Source organism: Hyperolius riggenbachi, chromosome 1 (genome assembly GCF_040937935.1).
Source record: "Hyperolius riggenbachi isolate aHypRig1 chromosome 1, aHypRig1.pri, whole genome shotgun sequence".
Lineage (NCBI taxonomy): Eukaryota > Metazoa > Chordata > Amphibia > Anura > Hyperoliidae > Hyperolius > Hyperolius riggenbachi.
Genome location: NC_090646.1, coordinates 246,856,633 through 246,883,040, shown reverse-complemented (window position 1 = coordinate 246,883,040; position 26,408 = coordinate 246,856,633). Strand labels below are relative to the sequence as shown.

The window sequence follows — 26,408 nt, the reverse complement described above, 5'->3', positions numbered from 1 at the left end:
TTGCCCTGGTTTTATCTTTAGGGTCCTTGTCCTGCTGGAAGGTGAACCTCCACCCCAGTCTCAAGTCTTTTGCAGACTCCAAGAGGTTTTCTTCCAAGATTGCCCTGTATTTGGCTTCGTCCATCTTCCCATCAACTCTGACCAGCTTCCCTGTCCCTGCTGAAGAAAAGCACCCCCAGAGCATGATGCTGCCACCACCATATTTAACAGTGGGGATGGTGTGTTCAGAGTGATGTGCAGTGTTAGTTTTCCGCCACACATAGCGTTTTGCATTTTGGCCAAAATGTTCCATTTTGGTCTCATCTGACCAGAGCACCTTCTTCCACATGTTTGCTGTGTCCCCCAAATGGCTTGTGGCAAACTGCAAACGGGACTTCTTTTGCGTTTCTGTTAACAATGGCTTTCTTCTTGCCACTCTTCCATAAAGGCCAACTTTGTGCAGTGCAGGACTGATAGTTGTCCTATGGACAGATTCCCCCACCTGAGCTCTAGATCTCTGCAGTTCGTCCAGAGTCACCATGGGCCTCTTGACTGCATTTCTGATCAGCGCTCTCCTTGTTCGGCCTGTGAGTTTAGGTGGACGGCCTTGTCTTGGTAGGTGTACAGTTGTGCCATACTCCTTCCATTTCTGAATGATCGATTGAACAGTGCTTCGTAGGATGTTCAAGGCTTTGGTAATCTTTTTCTAGCCTAAGCCTGCTTTAAATTTCTCCATAACTTTATCCCTGACATATCTGGTGTATTCTTTGGACTTCATGGTGTTGTTGCTCCCAATATTCTCTTATGGCCCATACTCACGGGCTACAATTGTTGCTGCAACACGCGGCGCGCGGCGTGTTGCGGCGACAGGTCGCCCATGAGTATGAGGTGCAACACGGGCGCGCACCCCAAACCGTCGCTCGTCGCTGCTGTCGCCAGTCAATTGGCGCGGTCAATCGCCCGGTGACAGTTGCCTCCGCAACTTCGCCGCAACTGTCGCTAGTCCGCGTGAGTATGCGGACTAGTGACAGCCACATAATAGAAAATTCACGGCACTTCCGGCTAGGGGGAGGAAAGTCGGGGACAGCTTCCGTCGCACAGCTGATCCCTCTTCCGCGTGTGTACGCAGAGGGACCTGGCGACGAGCTGTCGCCGGCCTGTCGCGCACACGCTCACGTGTGCTGGCAACAGGCCACAAATGTAGCCTGTGAGTATGGGCCATTAGACAACCTCTGAGGCCGTCACAGAGCAGCTGTATTTGTACTGACATTAGATTACACACAGGTGCACTCTATTTAGTCATTAGCACTCATCAGACAATGTCTATGGGCAACTGACTGCACTCAGACCAAATGGGGCTGAATAATTATGCACACCCCACTTTGCAGTTATTTATTTGTAAAAAATGTTTGGAATCATGTATGATTTCGTTCCACTTCTCACATGTACACCACTTTGTATTGGTCTTTCATGTGAAATTCCAATAAAATTGATTCATGTTTATGGCAGTAATGTGACAAAATGTGGAAAACTTCAAGGGGGCCAAATACTTTTGCAAGCCACTGTAACTAGGTACAAATAAGTCTCATATGCCCAAGTCACATTATCCAGTAATGACAGATAGGCATAAAGTAAACAATTAACCACACTATGATAGTATCTAATAACCCGTCATCAACAAAATCCAAGTATCATTGGGATAATGCAACACAGAAGGAACAACAAAAGAACAGAGAATTGTGAAAAGGTCTAAATAACCATATTAGATGTATAGGGTTATGTAAGTGTGCCGTAGTCTGCAATGGTTTTTCATATTTCCCAGGGATTCCAAATTTCATCAAATTCACCGACAGTATTATTTAATTTAGCCGTTATCTCTTCCAACCATTTTACCTCTCGAAGGAACCAAAATGTAAAGATGTTTTTGGCTCTAAGAGTGTAGCGGCCGGCGTGATGAAGCGGAGCGTCACGGTTCAGGAAGCATTGGGCCGACACTCAGCCGGAGTGTCGCCGGTAACGGAGCTGCCAGCGGGACCAGAAACGGAGCCAGAAGGATGCCGGGGACCTTGCAGCCTACGGTGGGCTGGAGGAAGCCCCAGGTAAGTACCAATTTTAAATTTAACCCACTGTTCAGGGTCCCTTTGAGCTACCAGCAAGCAAGAAAATATAAATACTGTCAATAATTTTGACAGTACCTTTCCACCTACTTTTGAGTACTTTTTCAATTGAAGAGTTCTTTTAAGCTAAGTTGAAAAGATATTTTAAACAGAAGACCAAAATTATCTCCTTGGAAAAAACTTGGGAGAAAAAGTGAAGTTTTCTCATAAGAGATAATTTTTAATCTTCTGTTTAAAGTAACCTTTCAGTACTCTGCAATTGAAAAAAATGCCAAACAGTAGGTGGAAAAGTACTTCAAAAATTATTGCTTCCTTGCTAGTGGCTTTTTAATGATAAGGTGCTAAAATATAACCTCAGAGAAAACATAGGAGAAAAAGTGAATTGCATATGGCTCACAGAATTATAGATGGCTGTATAGACTTTTCAGCAATCTGCAATTAAAAAAGTACTAAAAGTTGGTGAAAAGTACTGTCAAAATGTTTTTGCTTGCTGGTAGCTTAAAGGCCATTTTATTACTAAGGTCTGCACATTTTACCTAGGAGAAAACTTAGGAAAAAAAGTGAATTGCATATGGCCCTGTATATGTATAGACTGTATAAAACCCAGTAAATTTAAATTTAGAAAGGAGATAAGCCATTTCATATTTTTTATATCTAATGAATGTGATTCATTTTTGCTCTTGTTTTTCTTTTAGTTTAAATATTTTGGATTAACAGTAACTGACTAAGAGACATCTGTGCCAGATGTTGTTTATACATTTAATTCTGTCTATTAACTTGTTCATATAAGCCTCATGCGCCTTCTTTAGGTGATTAGCCTGGAATGTAATAATTCCCCTGATTACACTTTTATTTGGTTTCCAGACTGTCATTTTAGAGACATCCATTTTATCCTTTAAATAAAAATACTGGATTATGAAATCCTTGTATTATCCAAAGCATCCTTAATCTATTAGGATAGCAGTGACATGCTTGATTTATGAACTCTGTCACTGAAAATTGAGCTTGATGTGACAGGGGTATCATCTCAATAACTGTAATGGAAAATGCTGCAAGCAGGTGAGGTCCCTTTATGGGATAGTGCAATCTCACATATTTGTTGTGAGGTCTTGGGTAGAAAAAGAAGACATTTGCACTTAGATACAAAACATGCATTGCATCTATCTATCAGCCTATAAACTATACTGTTGTTAAATTCAAAATGGTCTTTTTAGTGCTTCTTACATGGTGAAGAAGCGGCCTAGCGATTAGATGTATCCAGTAATGGATTTAAGGCTATGAGCAAATCCAGCTTGAAAGACCAGAGAACAGTGGTTATTGCCTTCAATAAAGAGGGATTGTCAGTTACAAAAACAAATTCCATTTACCCACCGCACCAGACGCATATCTGGAGCTGTGCACATACGGCTCCTGCCATAGGCACCCCTTGTCATTCACCTCCCAGGGGGTGCATCAGGTAGCAAATCACCTCTCCCTCCCAGCCAGCCCAACTGCCCGTACAAGTAGCAAGAGGCAGAGGACTATGTCTGTGTCCCGTCCAGGCATCCACCTCTCTGCTGCCAGCTTCCCGCTACTGATTGGCCATGGAGCCCTGTATTTGTGCCATTGGGGCTGATGAGGATAAGAGAGGAGAGAAGAGGAGTGTATGTGTGTGTAGCTGTAGGGAGACACTGTGCTGAGGGCAGGGAGAGACAGGGATTGTGCTGGCCTGTGTTCTTATCAGGATGATCTCCTGTGCTGCGCTGATAAAAGCAAAGGACATGTGACTCTTTTGACCTGTAGCTGTGTGCTGTAAATCTCAGGGTGGGATTTACCATAAGGCACTGTAGGCACGAGCCTACAGGCGCCTAATGCAGGAATGGCGGCTCACTCCCCTCTTCAGCGCCTCTCTTCCTCGTTCCCTATGCAGAGTCCTGAGGAGAGTGTAAATGAGAGGTTACTTACCCTGCTTTTGGCATTCCACTGACAAGATCTCCCTTCAGTCAGGAGTCCACAGGTCAGTAGATATACGTCCTCTGGGACTTCATCTAAGCCACAGGTCAGTAGATCTACTGACCTGTACAGAAGCAGTGCTGTGCAGGATTAGGCTTGCTCCTGTGCACATTTATGGCACTATCTGATGCAGGACTAATTGGTGAATGGGAATATACGTTTCCTGAGCTAATGAGATTGATTTTTACTATTAAAAATTCTTTTATTTTCTCATTTCATAGTGAAAAACACACTCTGTGGCATTATTTCAGAATCAAATATCTTCACCATAAATTGTGACAGGAACATAATCTAAGTTTTGTGATAAGCAGTAAGAATAGCCAAACCAAATTTGTGTTTTTTATATCTACAGTAGCACTTTTTATTTTTAAACTGGAATTGGTAAAACTGAAAAATACATGTTTTTTAAATTTTTTTCTTTGTTTTCCCATTAAAATTCATAGAAAACAAAGTTGTTTGAGGGAAAAAAATGGCATACAATGAAAGCCTAGTTTGTCTTGAAAAAAACAATATATATTTCATTTCTGTGTCATAAGTAGGGATAAAGTTATTTCTGATTAAATAGGGACATAGCTAAACTGTCAAAACTGCTCTGGTCAATAAGTTGAAAACAAGGTCTGGATGCAAAGTGGTGAATACTGAGTTTCTTTTAATTGCCTAATACTTGGGGACACCTCTAACTACTTAATATTGAGGATACTTCAGGCTACATAATACTAAGGGGTACCTAATGACGAGCAAGGGAGAGTGAAGTGTAGCATGTCAGGACATCTGTGCCTATAGGCTCCTGTGAGATAAATCCAGGCCTGCGAAAGCTGCTATATAGGAATTGTAAGGTTTTCAGCCTAAGGGCTGGTTCATATTGGGGCAATTCTTCTGCGCTTTGCTGATTGCTGGCGATCAGCAAAGCGCTGCTACAATGTATCCCTATGGATAGATTCACACTGCAGCGGTTGCGATTTCAATTCATCGCAAACGTGCTGCATGCAGCATTTTCGGGCGATTAGGCTGTGATTCTCGTTCTATTCAACGGGAATCACAAGCACAAAGCCGTCAAGAATCGCAAGACTTTTTGTTGAAATCACGATCGCGAGCCGAACGCAATCGCGGGCTAGCGGTGCTTCAAGCGCCAAGTGTGAACTAGCCCTAAAGCCGTATCTACACGCGTAGATGCGGCTCCGATCCTCCTTATCAATCGAGCCGCTGATACGGCTTGATTGATAAGATCCGACAGGACGGATCTTGCTTCCGTAGATTCCCTGCTCACTCCCCGCGAGGGGACAATGGCAGGGAATCGAGCGGAAGATAAGCGGCGCCGGCGGGGACAAGCGGGGAATCGAATGAGGCGCATGCGCGGCGATCGGGGACACAGCAGGCATGCGCGGGGACGCGGAAGAGGCGATCCGGCGGCTAATCGAGCCGCCGGATCGCAGCCTCATCTACGCGTGTAGATGAGGCTTAAGATGCCGATACATTGCTCTCAGCAGACTCAGCAGGCTCACAGTACACAGCTGTTAGTGATAAGATTCACAGGTCCTTAGCTTTTATCAGAGCTGCAGGAAATCATCCTAATAAGAACATTGACGAGCAATGAGTAGATAAGCAAGTAGATCTTGGGGTAGGGGGAGGGTGGAAATTGAACAGCTCACTGTCTTAAAGTGGATCTGAGATTAACTTTTACACATTGCATAATTGTGTTCCTTTCCTATTGTTTATAGGGCATTCCTCAAGCCAAATACTTTTTTGTTTTTGTTTTATTACTCAAATTCCCTATAAACTAAACAAGCCACGCCCACAGATTTTCAGAGAGCCAAGGCACTTTCAGACAGTAGCAAGGGCTCATGGGAGCTCAGTCTGGGCAGGAGGAGGGGGAGGTATTACTAGCCAGAGATTTCAGAGGCAGAGAGGAGGAGGGAGGAGGAGAGGGGATTAGGCTGATGGCTCAAGATACAGATAAGCCTGCTTCTGTGTAATGTTTACAAACAACATGGCTGCTGTCATTATAATCACCAGAAGAAATAATCATATTCTATTAAAGCTGTTTGCAGCTAGATTTGCTGTGTAAACTATCTAAGCTTTAGATAAGATATATAGACAAGTTATTTGTTATAGTTAGTTTTTTCATCTCTGATCCGCTTTAAAATTAAATACTCACTGGCACGACGTGTAAGAAGATGGAGCCAGCGACGTCCCCCGACAACAAGCGTTCTCAGATCCATCTTCCTGTAGGCGACATCACATGATTTTACATGATGGGGACAAACGGGAAGTCGAGCATTTGCGTTACTCTGCGTGGAGTTGTTGAGGATCTTAAAGATCCTATGCGCCGAATATTAGTCGAGAGGGGGGGGGGAAGGGGTGGGACGCAATTTCAGTGTTTGCCACAGGCACTATTTTTCCCAGATACGCCACTGCACTGCTCTGTGTTTAATATGCAACTGGCAACCTTGTCTTGCATTTAAAGCCCTCCAATCTTTTCAGAAATGTTTCTGCTGTGATAAATCTTATCTCAATCAGCCTGGCTCTATTTTTGCCAATGCCAAAGAGAAGGAAGCTTGTCATCATCCCTTCCTCATTCCTGCTCCTCACAGAGCTGCTGAAATCTGATCTAGGCTGTGCTTAAATGCGTTTATAAAGCAAGCTAGCTATGACAGTGCAGTTTCTAGGAGGAAAAAAAGTAAGGGATGAAATTACATAAGGATTGGCTTCAGTCAGAGCGACTCAAGATGGAAAATGCCAGGAACAGTATTTTCTTTATTTACTATAAAACCCCTGTGCCCCTGCATACTGCTGTCTCTGTGTCCTTGGGTTTGTGCTTTTCGCTACTGCGCAGCACGGACCCGGACAGCCATTGAGACAGGAGGACGGGGCCAGTGAGCCGTGCGGGTGTGTGCGCAGGTCGATCGGTGCGTGCGGGCAGCGGGTGTGCACGGGTGAGGGGTGTATGGCTGTCAGGGACAGATTTAGGGGGTGCAGGCAGATCTCTTGTCCCAGGCGCAGTTTGCTGAATTCTTAAAAATTTAGATGGAGAATGGCAGTTTAGGCGCCAAAACCTGACCTTTAGGTGCCAAAACCCTGTGTTTACTTAAATGTATCTATCTAAACTTCGGATGCGTCTGCATTTCTCTCCACGGAACTTTAAAGCTCTGTGTGTAACCCTTCCAATGCTGGTCTAGTAAAAAAAAATGCTGGTTGCATATGTAACACCCTCACAGGTTTGTGTAATGGTAATGTTTAATGCTAAACCTTTTTATTTCCCTCATGGGTTGCAGTACACAGTTATGCCCACTAAGGGGTGCACTTAGGAAAGATTACTGTGCCACCTAGGAACCAAGTTTTCAGAGGACAGTTCCCGAGGAGAGGGGAAGTTTTGGCGCAATAATCCTGTAGGAGGAGAGAGAAGGAACAGAGGATTGACTTGTGTCCTGTGTGTGCTGTTAAAGACAGAGTTACTGGATTGTCTGGCCGGACAGAAGATCAAGCTGTATGACTGCTGCACTGGGACCAGAGAGAGTGGACTGTTTCCTTGAATGAGTGAGCCCAAGGACTTCATCATAGTGAGTTGCTGGTATTTCTGCCCTCAGAGGTAACAGATCTGCACACCATTCTACAGATACAGTGCATCCAGGACAGGAGAGTGAGATCAACACACATCAATGTCCTGCATTCACCCCAGATGCATTGTTACTAGCTGTCTGTCTGGAGGACACTGTGCTAACTCTCCTAGTGCACATTTCTCATGCTGATATTGAAATACTCACAAGATAAATGCTTAGAGCCTAGGAACCCTGTTCTGGATCATAGAACTCAGTAAAGTGTAGGAATCATAGACTGTGGACTCAGACAATAGTTAGGGATCTTCCTGCACAAGTGAACTATACTGTCCACCACTGTTATAAATATTCATCTGAGAGACGGGCCCCAACGCATGCAGCTGCCAACTTTTTCTTCTTTTTGCTACCACCAGGACTATATTTTTCTCCTTTTTTGGTATATTTAAGTATTGGAAGCCATTTACAGGGATTAAGATATTCGGCTGCTGTATTTTCATGTGATTAGCCTCAATATCTAACTTTCATTGTATTCTCAGCATAGTTTAACTTTATAGTGAAACTCGTTATAGCGACACCCTGTGGAGAAAAGTGTAATCGATTGAAATGACTGTTTAAGGAACTGTTTGACCTTGCTTTACATTCCATATTGCAGTATTATTTTATAACTAGTAATATTGTGTGCAAGATTGTGTGCTTATCATTATTTTGTTTAGGGTCTTACTGTTGAAAATAAACAGGCCCATTGTTCATATAAACTGTGTCTGAGCATTGGGGAAGAAAAAGGGGAGTTCACCGGAGCAAAGGAGGTCTGAACCTACTATCCCACTTCTAAGACACACCCACGGGTGCGCTACATTTTGGGGGCTCGTCCGGGATATTTTTTCAGACCATAACTCCGCCCCTTTTTCACCCTTTTGAAGCACAATAAAGACAAAAAAAATGGACTCAAAATCAGTCACTGAGTGGTGTCAGACCTGTAGAGTGGACTTAGACAAAGCACTGGCATTGATAGTCCCTAGTACTAAATTATCCCGCCGTCAGCTTTATGATTTGATGGAAGACATTATCCCAGGAGAACATTGTTTAATTAGAGATATAAAAGTGAATAGGGACACAGAAGAGGAGAGGACAGATGTTCTGCTTCAGTGGGAGACACCAGTGTCAGTGTTAGATTTCCCTGAGGACTTTGAATTTGGGAAAGAGGGACTTAAAGCTAGATTGGTCCGAACAGAGTTTTCGCCTGAAAACAAGTCAGTAGATGCAAATGATATGGTCACCACCTCTGAGTTAGTACAAACTTTGACCGAAGTAATGAGTAAATGTGCGACTCTGGGCCAGGAATCTTTAGCATCTGAATACCGAAAATTAAAGTTCTTTTCAGGGACTCAGCCCACACCAAATGGGGAGGAGGAGTTTGAACCCTGGCTGGATCAAGTACTTCAAGTAATAGAAGAATGGAGTGTTTCGGAAGCTGTTAAGAAACAGCGAGTGGCTGAAAGTCTCAAAGGGGCGGCCGCAGAAGTGATCAGAAATCTAAGATTGAGCAAAAGGGACTGCTCAGCTAGAGACTACCTGAACGCTTTACAAGACGTTTTTGGCCGAACTGAGACAGTGGAAGAGCTTCAATACAAGTTCACTCATACCTATCAGATGGAGGGGGAGAAATTGTCCCAGTATATTAGGCGGTTGGATCGAATACTTCATCAACTAATGCTCAAGAAGGGGATAGACTCAGACCAAGTAGATCAGAAAAGACTTCAGCAGATATTTCAGGGTGCATTACCCCTAGATCCCATCATGATAAAGATGCGGGCACAAACAAAACAGACAACTTTAATGTATCATCAGTTGGTGAAAGCTGTCAGAGAGGAAGAAGCAGTGTTGGAAGAAAGGAGCACTGCTCAGGTACAAACGGGAGCAATGGTTCACAGTGCCGTTAGTTTCGAAGCATCACAGATACAGTCACAAGTAGCTACACTAGCAGATTCAATAACACAGATTATCAAGACAGTAGAGGGGCTGCAGAAGACAGTCAAGACTCTAGCAGAAGAGAAGCAAACAGATGCAGCATCTGCAGGTATGGCAGTCAGAAAAGAATTAAATGGAGTCAGATCAAGACCATTCGTTGGATTCTGTTACCGATGTGGAGAGACAGGACACATGAGACGGGGATGTCCAAATCCTGAGAATCTGAGGAGAGTAAATGAAATGTTCTTGGTGAACTCGATGCAGGGAAACTTCAGAGGGCCTCAGTGAAGGAGCCAACTGTGTGCCCAAGTTCAAAGCGCTCCATAAATAACACCATGAAGGAAAGAATCCCTGCCTCGAATTCTTCACCCATTTTCACTTCAGATGACAGAAGACGAACACAGCCAGACCTACGCCCTTCAGAGCAGTTCAGAGTCTCACCCATCAAGCCTGCTCCATTGAAAGAGACAGCAAAAGCTTCAAGACGACCATCTACCGCTCATCAGCATGCCAACTGTAAGGCAGTGGAAAGAACAAAGAATGAGAAGCTGCCAGCTGGTCTAATTGGGCCTTCCCCCCTAGTGCCAATTAAGATAGAAGGAATCTATAGCAAGGCTTTGTTGGACACTGGGGCTCAAGTTACTATTTTATTCAGAGACTTTTATCAGAAGCACCTGAAACACTTGCCACTACAAAGACTGGAAGATCTGGAGATCTGGGGACTGAGCGACACAAAGTTCCCATATGATGGCTATGTCTCACTCAAGTTAGAGTTCCCTACCCCAGTGGTGGGGATCAGCGAAGAAGTTGACACTCTAGCTGTTGTGTGCCCAAGACCTAAAGAGAAGGGAGAAGCTGCCATGTTGGTTGGGACAAATACAGACTTTATTCGGAGATTGTTGAGACTGCAATTGGCTGAGAACTATCCCTCGCTTCACCCATTCTTAAAACCAGTGTACTATGCTTTGAAAAAAGAGAAGATCAACCAAAAAGAAGAGATTGGGCATGTCTGGTCTCCTCCTGGGAGAGAATATGTCATTCAACCGGGAAGAATAACCTGTCTAAGGGCAAAAGTGAGGATGTGTGGAAAGGCAGTTACTTCCCACTTCATGATGGAAATGGGCTCAGAAGTAGAATTGCCACCTGGTCTGGAGTTAATACCAGAGGTCTGGCCAGCCGACAAATTGAAACACCCACATGATACCTTGCCAGTGGGGTTGAAGAACAAAGGGAGCACACCCATTATTCTTCGCTCCCAAGTCCGTCTGGGAAATGTATATGCTGCCACACCTTTGTCTCCAAGTGATAACACCAATATAAATGAACTGAATCTGGAAGATGTTGACTTAGGAGGTGGTATCTTGTCACCAGAATGGGTGGCTCGAATTAAAGAGATGCTGAAGCAAAAAAAGAACTGTTTTTCTACAAGTGAATATGACATAGGTCGTTCTAAGAGTGAAATGCATAGCATCAGGCTGAAGGAAGATCGGCCCTTTAGGGAACGCTCAAGAAGAGTTGCTCCAGGAGATCTGGAGGACCTGCGACAGCACTTGATGGAATTGAAAACCGCTGGGGTGATTCAGGAGTCCAGAAGCCCTTATGCCTCCCCCATTGTGGTTGTCAGGAAAAAAAATGGATCAATACGCATGTGCATTGACTACCGCACTTTGAATCAGCGAACCATCCCTGATCAATACACCACCCCACGGATAGAGGATGCACTTAATTGTTTGGTGGGCAGCAAATGGTTCAGCGTGTTAGATCTGAGGAGTGGATACTACCAAATTCCAATGGACCCTAGAGACAGAGAAAAGACTGCGTTCATCACTCCTCTGGGGTTCTTCGAGTTTAATGACATGCCTCAAGGTCTATCAAATGCTCCAGCAACTTTTCAGCGGCTCATGGAAAGAACAGTTGGAGATATGCATCTTCTTGAAGTACTTGTCTACCTGGATGACATCATTGTCTTTGGTAAAACATTAGAAGAGCATGAGACAAGGCTAAGGAAAGTGTTGAATAGGATTGAAAAAGAAGGATTGAAACTATCCTTGGACAAATGCAAGTTTTTCCAGCCTTCAGTGACATATGTCGGACATGTGGTGTCTGCAGAGGGTATAGCAACAGATCCCAGCAAAGTTGAAGCAGTGACATCTTGGCCTAAGCCCCGTACCATCACAGAGTTGCGCTCATTTCTTGGGTTCTGCAGCTATTACAGAAGATTTGTACAAGGGTTTGCCAAGACAGCCCGTCCACTAAACCAACTGCTTCAAAGTGATGTGGATGTCACTGAACCAGATGAAGGCTTCAAGTTGAAGAACGTGAAGGGACCAAGAGGGCCTAAAGAGTGTATTGAGGACCGCTGGACCTCTGAGTGTGATGAAGCATTTGAAAAGCTCAAGCATTGTCTTACCCATGCTCCCGTGCTAGCCTATGCTGACTCAACTAAACCCTATACACTCCATGTAGATGCTAGCAGAGAAGGTCTGGGAGGAGTTCTCTATCAGGAGCAAAATCAGGGGTTGAGGCCTGTGGCTTTCATTAGCCGAAGTTTATCTCCAACTGAAAGAACTATCCAGCCCACAAATTGGAATTTCTTGCCCTGAAATGGGCTGTAGTGGACAAACTGCATGACTACCTTTATGGAGCTGAGTTCGAAGTTCAGACTGACAATAATCCTTTGACATACATACAGACTACTGCAAAGTTGGATGCCACTGGACACAGATGGATGGCTGCCCTGTCTAACTACAATTTCAGTCTGAAGTACCGTCCAGGCACCCAGAATGGAGATGCTGATGGTCTATCCCGTAGACCTCATGAAGACTTACACCCTGATGATGAATGGGTAGAAATACCTGCACCAGGAGTGAGAGCTATGTGCCAATTTTCAACAGTCCAGCAGAGAAGTGAATGTTGGGCCCAGAACCTAGCACTACCAGCCGAAAGCCTACCTTCATCCTATTGCAATCTAGTCACTCTGCAGGCTTCTTCATTACCAGCGTTGAGCAACAGTGATCTCAGAAGAGATCAGACGGAAGATCCTTTAGGAAAATTAGCAGTGACAGCCTTAGGGAAGAATCAAGTTGACATTCTTCGTACAGATGTTCACCCAATGGCAAGGCTGTTGGTCAAAGAGTGGGACCGGCTTCAGATACGAAATGGACTTGTATACAGAAGGGCTCCAAGTGCCGTCAACAGTGAAAAATGGCAGTTATTACTTCCTCAGAAATACAAGGAGACAGTACTTTGTGCATTGCATGATGAACATGGCCATCTGGGTTATGACAGAACTTTGGGGCTCGTGAGAGACAGATTTTATTGGCCATGTATGAAGCAAGACATAGAGGACTATTGCCGTTCCTGTTTGTGCTGTATTCAAAGAAAGACTTTGCCCACAAGAGCTGCTCACTTGGGACAGTTACAGAGTGGAGGACCACTAGAACTTGTATGCATAGACTTTCTCAGTATTGAACCTGACGAAGGGGGAATCAGCAACGTGTTGGTTGTGACAGACCATTATACAAGATACGCTCAGGCATTTCCTGCTCGTGATCAGAAAGCCCTCACAGTTGCTAAACTGCTTGTTGAAAAGTTCTTTGTTCATTATGGACTACCAAAGAGAATTCATTCTGACCAGGGGCGTGATTTTGAGAGCAAGCTTGTAAGAGAACTACTGACACTTTTGGGAGTGCAGAAGAGTCGCACCACCCCATATCATCCACAAGGGGATGCCCAGCCCGAACGCTTCAACAGGACTTTACTTGACATGCTGGGGACTTTGTCTATTGAAAAAAAGAGTCATTGGAGTAGACATGTGGCCACAGTGGTGCATGCCTATAACAGCACAAAAAATGATGCCACAGGATTCTCACCTTACTTTTTAATGTTTGGCCGAGAAGCTCGTCTCCCTGTTGATCTGACATTTGGAGTTTCTGCTGATGACACCCCGGTGAACTCTCACACCAGCTATGTGGAGAGACTCAAGAAAGGCCTTAAGCAAGCTTATGAGTTGGCTGAAATCTCTTCAGGACAGAGACATCAACAGAATAAGGCCCGCTATGACAAGAAAGTGAAAGTACATGATCTTCAACCAGGGGACCGAGTTCTTTTGAGGAATGTGGGCTTTCAAGGCAAGCACAAATTAGCAAATCGTTGGGGCTCTGATCCCTACATCATCTGTTCCCAACTGCCAAACATTCCAGTCTACCAAGTCCGCCCTGAAGGGAAGGAAGGGCCAACCAAGACTTGGCATCGTAACAACTTGATGCCCCTAGCAGAAACTGTGAGGATGATAAATTCTGAACCCAAACGGGCACAAGGAAAATCAAATTCCAGGCGATCCAAAAGATTGCAGAGAAGAGGAGGGGCTACCCAGTTAGCTGAAGAACCAGTGACCACCTTTGATGGAGAAGAAGACAGTGATAGTGAATGGGGTATAGATGGACTTTTCTATGATAGTGTGCACAACAACCCCATTGAAAGTGATCTGAATGCTAATGCTCTAGAGTTCATCCCTTGTCAAATTGACCAATCCAAAACAGACATCTGTATAGATGGTTCTTCAGCTCTGAACGAACAACAAAATGAGAGTTTTCCCCTGCCTACTATGGACAATGACCTCTTGTTTGCAGTTAATCCAAGTGTAGGTGACTCCCGGGTCACTCCAGAACTAGAGGATGTGACTACTACAGAAATAAAGTGTGTCAATGATGCACCACCTGTTGAAGCATGCTCCCCGGTCAACACCTCTGAACTAAGGCCACCCAGACAGATTAGGCCTCCACAGAGACTCACATATGACACTATGGGAAATAGTACTCAAGAGCCTGTGAGTACTGCACATCGAGGAATCTACGCCCATGTTCCCTTTGCCCTTTGCTCCAAAGGTGACACCCTCCCCACAATAATGTGTGTTGATGATGCTCCATGGTGGAATGTCCCATTTGACTACAGCACTAATGTTCAGTTAGTTAAACATTAAATGTTATTTGAAATAATGTTAGATCTAAGCCATTTCTTGGGAGGACCCAAGCCTTTTTAAGTGGGGGGAGAGTGTAACACCCTCACAGGTTTGTGTAATGGTAATGTTTAATGCTAAACCTTTTTATTTCCCTCATGGGTTGCAGTACACAGTTATGCCCACTAAGGGGTGCACTTAGGAAAGATTACTGTGCCACCTAGGAACCAAGTTTTCAGAGGACAGTTCCCGAGGAGAGGGGAAGTTTTGGCGCAATAATCCTGTAGGAGGAGAGAGAAGGAACAGAGGATTGACTTGTGTCCTGTGTGTGCTGTTAAAGACAGAGTTACTGGATTGTCTGGCCGGACAGAAGATCAAGCTGTATGACTGCTGCACTGGGACCAGAGAGAGTGGACTGTTTCCTTGAATGAGTGAGCCCAAGGACTTCATCATAGTGAGTTGCTGGTATTTCTGCCCTCAGAGGTAACAGATCTGCACACCATTCTACAGATACAGTGCATCCAGGACAGGAGAGTGAGATCAACACACATCAATGTCCTGCATTCACCCCAGATGCATTGTTACTAGCTGTCTGTCTGGAGGACACTGTGCTAACTCTCCTAGTGCACATTTCTCATGCTGATATTGAAATACTCACAAGATAAATGCTTAGAGCCTAGGAACCCTGTTCTGGATCATAGAACTCAGTAAAGTGTAGGAATCATAGACTGTGGACTCAGACAATAGTTAGGGATCTTCCTGCACAAGTGAACTATACTGTCCACCACTGTTATAAATATTCATCTGAGAGACGGGCCCCAACGCATGCAGCTGCCAACTTTTTCTTCTTTTTGCTACCACCAGGACTATATTTTTCTCCTTTTTTGGTATATTTAAGTATTGGAAGCCATTTACAGGGATTAAGATATTCGGCTGCTGTATTTTCATGTGATTAGCCTCAATATCTAACTTTCATTGTATTCTCAGCATAGTTTAACTTTATAGTGAAACTCGTTATAGCGACACCCTGTGGAGAAAAGTGTAATCGATTGAAATGACTGTTTAAGGAACTGTTTGACCTTGCTTTACATTCCATATTGCAGTATTATTTTATAACTAGTAATATTGTGTGCAAGATTGTGTGCTTATCATTATTTTGTTTAGGGTCTTACTGTTGAAAATAAACAGGCCCATTGTTCATATAAACTGTGTCTGAGCATTGGGGAAGAAAAAGGGGAGTTCACCGGAGCAAAGGAGGTCTGAACCTACTATCCCACTTCTAAGACACACCCACGGGTGCGCTACACATACAATATGCTGTAAATAATGTTTTAGAGCAAAGTTGAAATGCTGGGTTATATTCCGCTTTAAAGAGTTCTGACCTGCAAGGGGAAATGTTCTGCATGATAATTAGATACTTCTTAAACCCTACTTAATTGTGGCAGTTTAGCGTGAATTTCTAGAACTGCACTACAGTTAAGAAAAGTGCAAATCCATTCCTTAACGGCTGCAGATTATGAAGTACTTATAGCACTTTCACGGATTGCGCAGTGCACGCTAGGCACAAATTGTAAAGGACTCCTGCCCCCTACTGAATTCCTTACTCAGAAAAAGAAGGTGTGTGAGAGATGAGAAAGATACAAAACAAACAAAATCTGATGCTGCAAATTCCTAATCTTGATTTTGTTTTTTTCAGTTCTAACACATTTATATTATATATTTATTTCGTTTTCATCTTGCCAGTAAACCTAAAATAATCAACCATAGATAATATATTTATGCTATTATAACTTCTTTTTTCTGTATCAATACAGCAGATGTATTCAGAGGCGGGACAAGGTCCTCCAGCACCCAAGGCTCAGACACCAAAGTGCACCCCTCCATCCCTACCACCCAGCCGTCACACACTGATTGAACCTCCCCAACACCTTAATATATGGCTTGCAGTCACTGCTATGTATCCCCTTTTCTTATTTCTTTCTGTTTCAAACACAATTAGGAATGACAGCTGAATGAATTGTGCTCCCCCTCCTACACTGCGCCCTGAGGCTGGAGCCTCTCCAGCCTATGCCTCGGCCCGGCCCTGGATGTATTGGTTACCTCAGCAACAGCAATATCCCTCACACACTGCCCTGTCTGAGAAACCTTCCTAATTCCTCCTATTTTAGAACAGTTCTAGAAGGAATCGTAAGATGTCTGAGACAGTTCTGCAATCTCTAAAAACCTACCAATATTTGGTCTAAGACACTCTCACAGTATTTAGAGACTTTGGTGACCATATACAGTATGTCACAACAAACGGACCTTAGCTAGCAAGTCAACTGGTTCAACTAGAGTTTGAGTCCAAAGTCTAGCCCTCTATCAATGTACAATATATCATACTGTCTTAAGTAAAGCTATTGATGTGGTTCTTTAAACATAAACCATCTCCACTGTACAATCTCCTCACATCAAATAGCAGTTTGATTTGGGAGAGAGGAAGAGATCATCTCATTTCCCAGCGTGTCCTACTCATCCACTGCACCACTCTGTGTCATCTGCCCATCTAAACCACAGCACTATCTCTTAAGGCAGAGATTTTATGACAATTTATGATAAGTGTGATAAGTAATTGCATATTACACACCGAGTTAATGCATAGAAAATCCTGTAGGAGAAATCATTCTATTAAATACCTCTGGATATCTTAATATTGTGATAGCACATACAGTTTATCTGTATTTTCACGCCATCTACGTGCATGATTTGTTTTATTAATGGCTTTCTTGATTCAATTTATATCCAAGTTATATTACTTAATTCTGCTACTCTGGGACTATGGCTGTAACTATTTGCATGGAGATACTGTATAACAACCTCAGAAGCTTTTAGACAAAAATAAATATTGCATTTATCATTACAGATAATACATTGCAAAGGTTAGCAGCATTTATATGATTAAAATCTGAATCTAAAAAAGGGTACAAGAGTTCTTATGGAAAAACCGATGCTATAGGCGCCTAATATAAGCGATTAGTAGCAAACAACAGAAATTTGGGTGCATGGCGGCATGTGCTACTGGACGCCTTCGGGCACCAAAATTTACCAATTTTTACCTGTGAATATCCTGCAGGTCTCGGTACAATGTAAAGTGTATGTGCAGTACAAACCTTATTTACCTTACATCTTAATAAAATAAGAAATGACTAGGTTATTATTGGTGCTGGGACCCCAGGAGAGATTTTTCTTCACATCCTGTTCTCTGTAACTCAGTCAGAAGCATAGATAGGTTAAAAAAAAAAAAAAGCTTGCTTGAAATTCAAATCTTTTTCCACTCTACCAAGTCTATTTTAGTTATGTTTTTTTCTCCATTTGAAAGGTTTTAATTGCTGATTTTCCTGACACTACCAGTGACACTAAGAGAGGAAGCAAGCAGAAATCTCCACATGCTAAATGCAATGTCTAGCAATAATTTATTATAAGTGAAATAGCCTTCACTTATCAGTGACTAATCTGGCTGTTTCTGTTGTGATATTGCAAAGATTACAATGTGCTAGTTGTTTCTCACAGTAACCTGTCCCTTCACAAAGTATTGGCAGTTCTCCTTTTTACTTATTTATGGATGTGGTGAGGGCTGCTTCTATTTATTTTGTATGGTTATAATTTAACAAATAAAATGTAGGGTGAGTTCCACTTAAAATGTAAATTTCCTGATTGTATGTTCTCTTTAGTATTGAGATTTTGACCATTTGGTTACTGTATATCACGTGGATGGAATGATGATCAAAATTACCATTACAACACATTCACATAGTATTCAAGGGATTTCCCTCATAAATTCCAAAGTTGCTGCTCTACTTGTGGGCCCTTTATGTGCAAGTATCATAATTCCCATGTACATATATAACTTATAAGTGTCACAAAATGGGCGTAAGATAGACCCAATCATAGAATATTACATTAATCGCATAATATTGTATTACCTTAAATAGAATATGGGCACATTTTTTTGATATTCTTCTACTGCTTTTATCTTTTCTTATTTCCACACTACCTCCTAAAATGTATGACTAACACTACCACTTTCCTATCTACACCTAACACTAACCTCCTACCATATACACCTAACAATAAGCCCCCCCCCCCCATCACCTAACACTAACCTCCTATTTTGTACATCTTACACTAATTCCCCCCTACATACATTTAACACTAACCTTCCCCTATCTACACCTAGCTTGCAACGAGATAAAAGCAAGGAACACCAAGAGCCCCAATAGTGTAATATGTACTGGTAAATGGTTACTAGATAGAGTAAATAATAATACTCACAAACCAGGGTTACCATTAGGCAACCACTGTAAAAGCAGGTGGGGAGATTTTCCTGACCCCACTCAGGAATAAGAAGTGGCTCTCTGTAGATGAGAAAAAGGGGGTTCAACCCTCCACCCAGGGTGGACTCGATATTATGCAGGAGAACAGAGGTGCCAAAAGGATTAAAGGAAGCTAAATGAGCTTAAAGAAACAAATTCTTGGTAAATGTAACGATTGCGGAACTTTCTCCGTGATCAGCGCACAACGCGTGCGCTGATACGGCGGAAATCCTCCACAAGCGTATATTTGCAGGAACCCAGCAATTCCTGTCAGCAGATGGCGCTGGGGAGTGCAGAGGAACCAATCTTCTGTACCTCCACAAATGCCAGACAGGAATTGTACGAAGCGCAGAACGCAATCGCAAGAGAAGCGATTGCAAATGAGAACGAGCAAAGGGACAGGTTGTATGTGTGTGCGCCAACCTAGTCGCCACCCCGCGACAGTGCACACACAACAGCAGATATGAAATAAGAACGCGATCGCGAGAGGTGCGATCGCCAGACGTGACACAAGGCAGATCAGAACAGAATACGAGGTTAGCAAAGGCACAGCAAATAATACATTGAGAATAACAAGGAAAATAACAAACGCTAACTGAACGCGAACACCGCACTCATTCGCAACAGTGCACGCGTTCGTGCGTGGTCTCCACGTGATAAGCACAATAGAGACAAGCACGCCTAACTAACCAAGACAAGACAGACACCACTCAAACGCGCTTGCTACATGGTTGCCTTACCGCAGGCACCAGCAAGCGCACGCAAACAGACAGACAACGAGAATCGATCAAACAGGAACCACTGCTCTTACCGTCAGAGCCAGTGCGAACCAGGTATCAGAAAGATCCACTGCTCTTGCTGTCAGAGCAGTGTGATCCAAGCACACGATAAACAGAAGGAGTAACCAGCAGCGACCGCAGCCGAGGTTAGCTCCAAGATCCAGACCAGAGGAATCCACTGCCACTAACGCTAGGGCAAATGCGATTCAGACAGACAAAACAGAAGGATCCACAGCACTAGCGAAAGTGACTAGCGCGATCCAGGAAGACAGAACAGAAGGATCCACAGCACTAGCGCAAGGCGAGTGCGATCCAGGTACAGAGTAGCAGGGCAAAAGGATCCACAGCACTAGCGCAGGATGCTAGTACGATCCAGGGAGGCAGAACAGAAGGATCCACAGTACTAGCGAAAAGAGGCTAGCACGATCCAGGGAAACAGATCAGAAGGGGCTACCAGCAACAACCGCTGTTGCGGTTAGCACCCAAACACACAGAACGATTTCCTGTCGCTGGGACAGGACCATCGCAACAGACAAACAAAACAGATAAACAATCTTAACTGCACTAGGAAAACCTGCCTAGTGCAAGTTCCAGGAATAACTCTAAGCTGATCTTCAAACAAAGAGCATGGCTGACACTCCTCCAGGAGTGTTTCACAGGAAGGAGTCCTTATGACCAGCCAAGCTTTGTGGGAAACACATAGTACTTATAGTACACGCCTCCAATGAATGTGGCCAGGCAGTTTGCATGACAACGTATGCAAATTCCTCTGCAGCAAGCAAGCTGCAGAACTGACAAAAGGTCTCTCTTAAAGAGACCTGCAGAATGCAGACCTGAACAGTGGTCAAAAAGCTGCCTGTCTGCACAGGCAGCTGAGCAGATTCTCACAGTAAATAGAGGAGGTAGTGGTGGACTTAGCTCCTCCAAGTAGACACACAACGACTGTAGTAAAGACAGTCAATATATTTTATTTATGAACTCCAAACATGCAGCACGTTTCACAGGTTTGATCCCGCTTCATCAGGCAATAACCACGGAGCAATAGCATATGTGGTCAGTAAAAGAGCCAGGCACCTCTCCCAGAAAAACTTCACCATAACCACTATCTACATGATGAACACTGGTATAACATATTTCCTTCCCCACTATTAGCAAGGCTGCCAGTTTATAGACTATGGCATGACAATATTACCGGGATGATCAATACAGGCAGAGGTGGAGAGATAGTGAAAGTGGGTTGCTTTGAGAAATAAAGGAGAATATTTTTATATTAATATACTGATATAAAGATAAAAGGAAATAAAACCAAGCTTTCTAGTGCAGTTGTTTTGCCTGCATGATTGATTTGTCTTATGCTATGCATTTTTGTTCTATTGTTATATATTGTTGAGATAGCAATATGTGCCCTATTTGTTAAAAACCAATAGAGCTACATCAAATCAAGAGAGTGTAGGATTTTGTGTGTCGTTATTTACAACAAATTCTGTTATTTACTACATTGTGGATAATATGTCTTCCTATTTTTTCCTTTTGCTTAGGCTCCTATGTGCCCGAGGGTTTAATGATATCCTGTACATGGGATTATGTAACAGCTACGACAGCAAACAAAAGTTACACAATGATGCTATGCTGCTTTGTGTTCTTCATCCCACTGCTTGTGATATTACATTGTTACTCAATAATGTTCCTAGCAATTAGAAATACGGGCAGGTAAGAGACCATCCATAAGTAATCATCATATCATTTCAGTATACAGGAAGAAAATTATGATGTAGATAACATTCAATATGTAACAATTACATTTGGAGTGGATGCAAAATGGCACAGTAAAAGCACATCTGCTTCACTGGCCGCTAAGCAAATGCTCACGTGTTCCCCAAACAGACCAGAGGGTTGCAGGGCCATAAAGCTCCTCATTTGTTTACAATAGACAAATTTCTGCCTAGCAACAGTGAACATTTTCATTAGTCAACTATGAACCAATGAGAATCTTCCCTGATGCTGAGGATTGTGATTTGTTGTGGCGGGCGAAGTGGACGGAGTTGATTCAGCGACCAGCCTAGTGAGAACGGACGTTGTCCCCCAAACCCATAGGCTTTACTTCCATTCGTATAACTGGTGTTTTGCATTCCATTCCAGAAAAATGCATCAGATTCGGACTCTGTGTTCTGTTTACCACTACAATATCTGCTTCCTGCACTGTGCGGAGCTTTCAAAAACATACCCAATGGGTACCTTTTTGTAACAAGTGGTATCAGAGCATACAGCTAGGTTCACAGTGTTCAGTTGCATAACACATGTGTTATAATGAGTGTAAACTGCAATAGAGACTTGACACAGACTTTAATACAAAGCTTGCATGCAGCTAGTCAGAATAACGCAATTAGTTATGAGGCAGTTCTGTGAACAAGGTCCATAGAGTTGTATGGGCAGTGAGATGACATGCAGAATTATTCTGTGACACAACTGAGCACTGTGAACAAGCCCTTAGTGTTGGTGTTCGGAACCAGAACACATGCATTCAGCACCATTTCAGCATGGAACAGCTAAATAAGGTATGTTTCATTTCACTCCAATACTTTCTCCTTCCAAGCTTAAGTCCACAGAAGTAGGCCAATGTCCTCCTCAACTGCACTAAAGCTAAGATGTAACGATCGGTGTCAGCACACAGAGAGAATCTGATTATTGGTGATCTGCAGTATCTGAGTCTGAGTGCTTCCACCTAAGTGTTTGCAATGGCAGACAACCAGCAACTGACAAACAACCTGAATATATAGTTGCAGGACTCTGCCGCCCCGCCCGAGCCACTCAGCCAAACAGGAGTCCAGCAGGAATCAGCTGATCATCCTGCTGGTATAAAAGGTCTGACTTCTGGCGTGCGCGTGCGTAGCTCCTCAGCCAGTGTGAACTAACAGACCCAGCCACACCAGACGCACGCTGCTGCGGACAAACCGCCGCGCTGGACGCGAAATCAGCCGCCTTGCTGCCAGTACACGCGGAGGCTTTTCCACGTTTTCTCACAGTACCCCCCCGAGGAGTGGACTCCGGACACTTCCCGATCGGGTTCCCAGAATGTGGGTCTAGAATCTTTTCGGTCTCACATTCCGATTGGTTCTTTACCATCATAGGGAGGGAGGGAGGGAAATCCACGTGCACTGCTGGCTTCAGTAGAGGCACATGAAGTGATCTCACACCTCTCATACTGCCTGGGAGTGGTCCTATGAATGTAGGACCCAGTCTGGGTGATAATCGTTTCAGAGCCCCAGGCCGAGAGGATACGTACACCATGTCCCCTGGGGAAAACTCCCACTCTACAGATTTTCCCTTACTAGTCTGTTTTTTCTGAGTCTGGGTTCTCCTTGGCACTGGTGAATGTTGTAATGTACCCAGTGAGGTCTGACTAGATGTTTTACCCTCTAGAATGTCTCGCTGGCAAGGGTCCAGATTAGGCATCCAGTCCTTCACTGTCTCCGCAGGTGCCCTGACCACCTTCCGAGGTAGGCCGATCTCAGGCTCGGAACTTTTAATTAAAGCTTCTGCTTTGACCTGTTTTGCCACTTCTCCACCCTGTATCTTGGTAGCACAACCTGCCACTCTCTCCAAGCAATGCTGATGGCAATAGGCTGACCATTTCAGTAACTGACCTGAAGCCCAGTCAATCTGTGGGGAGTGGAGTTGCAACCAGGGCATACCAAGAACAATGGTGGAGGTTGTTTACCATCCAGGAACTGTAATCTCTCTTCATGCAATGCCCCTAACCAACATGACAACAAGGGAGTTTGGGAAAGAGATTGATTACTCTGCAAGGGAGAGTCATCCACTGCAGTGACCAGAATCTGCTGGTCAGGCGCGGACAAAGGTATCCCCAATCTTTTAACGAAATCATAATATATGAAGTTCGCTGCAGCACCAGAGTCTACCAAGGCTTCTGCGGAACTAGTCCGACCTTCCCATGTAATCGAGCAGGGAAGGAGCAGACGATCTTTGTTTAGAGATGAGGATCGCTCACCTCTGATATTGACTAAACCTAGGCGGCAGCATTCTTCTGGGCCTTTAGCACCATATAAACCACTCTTTATTGGCCTTCTGCGACTCTTTTTCACTTGACTCAGCCCTGTATACCCGATTTGCATCGGCTCATCTGAGGGTGATGGAGAACGAGCAGAGTCGTCTAAGACAGACCTTCTAGCATTTCTACCACGAACCTGTTTCTGGTAGCGCAAACGGCGATCTATCTGCACGGCTAAAGAAATTGCCTCGTCTACAGATTTGGGTTCAGGATGTCCAATCATCACATCATAAATTGCATCCGACAACCCTGCCAAAAAACAATCCAAGAGTGCAAATGGCCCCCATCTCGCAGATACTGCCCATTTCCTGAACTCAGCTGCGTAATTTTCAACCGAATCCTTGCCCTGCCGCAGCGTCTTGAGCTTCTGCTCAGCGGTCGAGGCAATGTCCGGATCATCATCATTTATAGCCATAGCTTTAAAAAATTCCTCAACTGATGCTAGGGCCTCATTCCATATGCCCAGGTCTGGGAATCCCCTGACAGCAGAGTCTTAATAAACGTAATTCTCTGTGTCTCGGTTCCTGAAGAATTAGGTCTCAACTCAAGGTATGATAACACTCTACAGTATTTTTAAAGTTCTGGAAGTCAGATCTGTGACCAGAAAACCTTTCATGTACAGGCATACGTATGTCTGTGCTAGGAGGAGATCGCACTGAGTTTATAGCTGATTACAGTTCCTGAATAGCCCCAAATAGCTGGCTGATCTGGGTCTGTTGGTTCAAAACTGTCCCGGAAAGATTGTTTACCGCGGCGGTCAGGACTTCAACATGCCTATACAGTGCGTCCATTTGGGTTTGGTCTGCCATTCTGTAACGATCGGTGTCAGCACACAGAGAGAATCTGATTATTGGTAATCTGCAGTATCACCAAGAATACAGATTATACCTGATTATTGATGATCTGCAGAATCACCGATAATCCAAGTATAACTAACCTCTGGACACCTTTATAGTGTGAGTGTTTGGTGCAACAGTAATGACTTTGAGTAAGACCACCCGAGGAGCAGGTGGTCTTTGGCAGTACGGGCGAAACTGCCTTTTGGTAGGAACAGAGACCTTCCAGTAGCCTGAGAACTCCAAAGGGGTGGAGTTTCAGGGTAAGGTAGACTGAACCTGTGAGTGAGTGACACCTGAGGGTGGTAGTCACTACCAGGTCTGGAGACTATCTCTTAACGAGAGAGATAGCTCTCAAGGTCGGGCAAGCCAGGTCGGCAACACACAGACAGACAAGGTACAAAGACAGAAGGCTGATTCGGTATCCAAGACAGGCAGGGTTTGGCAACGTGAAATCAGATATGCGTGGTACCGAATCAGAAAGCAGAGGGATAGTCAAGAAAGCAACAGGTCATAACAAATATCAAACAATGCCTAGTCTTGGGTGTGAGGTCCGTGGTCTCTACACCCTGGAACTAGTCTGAAGTATAACAGAATGATAACACAAGTTCCCTAGTCTTGAGTGTGAGGTCCGTGGTCTCTATACCCTGGAACTAGTCTGAAGTATAACTGAATGATAACACAAGTTCCCTAGTCTTGAGTGTGAGGTCCGTGGTCTCTACACCCTGGAACTAGTCTGAAGTATAACAGAATGATAACACAAGTTCCCTAGTCTTGGGTGTGAGGTCCGTGGTCTCTACACCCTGGAACTAGTCTGAAGTATAACAGAATAACAATACAAGTAATCGGGCTAAGTGTGAATTCCCAGGTCCTCCTGGTTCTAACACACTGTTGGATCTGACTAAGGTCTGAGTGCTTCCACCTAAGTGTTCGCAATGGCAGACAACCAGCAACTGACAAACAACCTGAATATATAGTTGCAGGACTCTGCTGCCCCGCCCGAGCCACTCAGCCAAACAGGAGTCCAGCAGGAATCAGCTGATCGTCCTGCTGGTATAAAAAGTCTGACTTCTGGTGTGCGCGCGCGTAGCTCCTCAGCCTGTGTGAACTAACAGACCCAGCCACACCAGACGCACGCTGCTGCGGACAAACCGCCGCGCTGGACGGGGAATCAGCCGCCTTGCCGGCAGTACACGCGGCGGCTTTTCCGCGTTTTCTCACACAAGAACTTTTTATGCATTATGGTGCAGAATATATTTTATCACTTGCACTGCTCAAAATCAGCTATCTCTTTCACTGTGATTCAGTCTCATGATTTATTACATAGTATTGATTTCTACTGAACAACCTTTGTAACTGTAAACTACTATGGGGGTTCATTCTCGTAGCTGTGGGAGAACTGCAGTGCACACACAGAAATTTTAAAGGTACTTACCCCAGTTACATAGTGCACAATGTGCAAACATCGCAACTCATGCAACCCAAGTACCTAGATGACACGAGTAGCATTATTTGGGCAATCAGTGCTACATAATTGGTTTAAAGGCGACCTGAACTCTTGCACAGGACAGAAAGAAAATATAGAGAAATGCACCATGTATGTATTTAGAGAATTTAGCCTGTCAAATTCTCCTTCACCTGTGACTAATCACAACTGTAATTTGATCTCTCAGCTGTGTCAGCTGGCTGCCTTGTCAGTGCAGCTAATATGTAAACAAGGGATGTTAACCCTATGTCTGCTTCCATGAAAACAGGAAGAAGACACACTGCAGATTTATTGCAGGATTTGTATCAGCTGTAACAGC

General features: G+C 44.1%; 1 protein-coding gene across 3 annotated transcripts in view; it reads left to right on the top strand.

Annotated features, from left to right (window-relative positions):
* Positions 1-26,408, top strand: part of LOC137504278 (melanopsin-B-like) — a 222,715-nt gene that overhangs the window by 115,072 nt on the left and 81,235 nt on the right. For all 3 annotated transcript variants that reach the window (XM_068232490.1, XM_068232473.1, XM_068232481.1), the window contains one exon: positions 21,237-21,408. In XM_068232490.1, the coding sequence (XP_068088591.1) occupies positions 21,237-21,408 (172 nt within the window). The remainder of the gene's footprint in view (positions 1-21,236; positions 21,409-26,408) is intronic.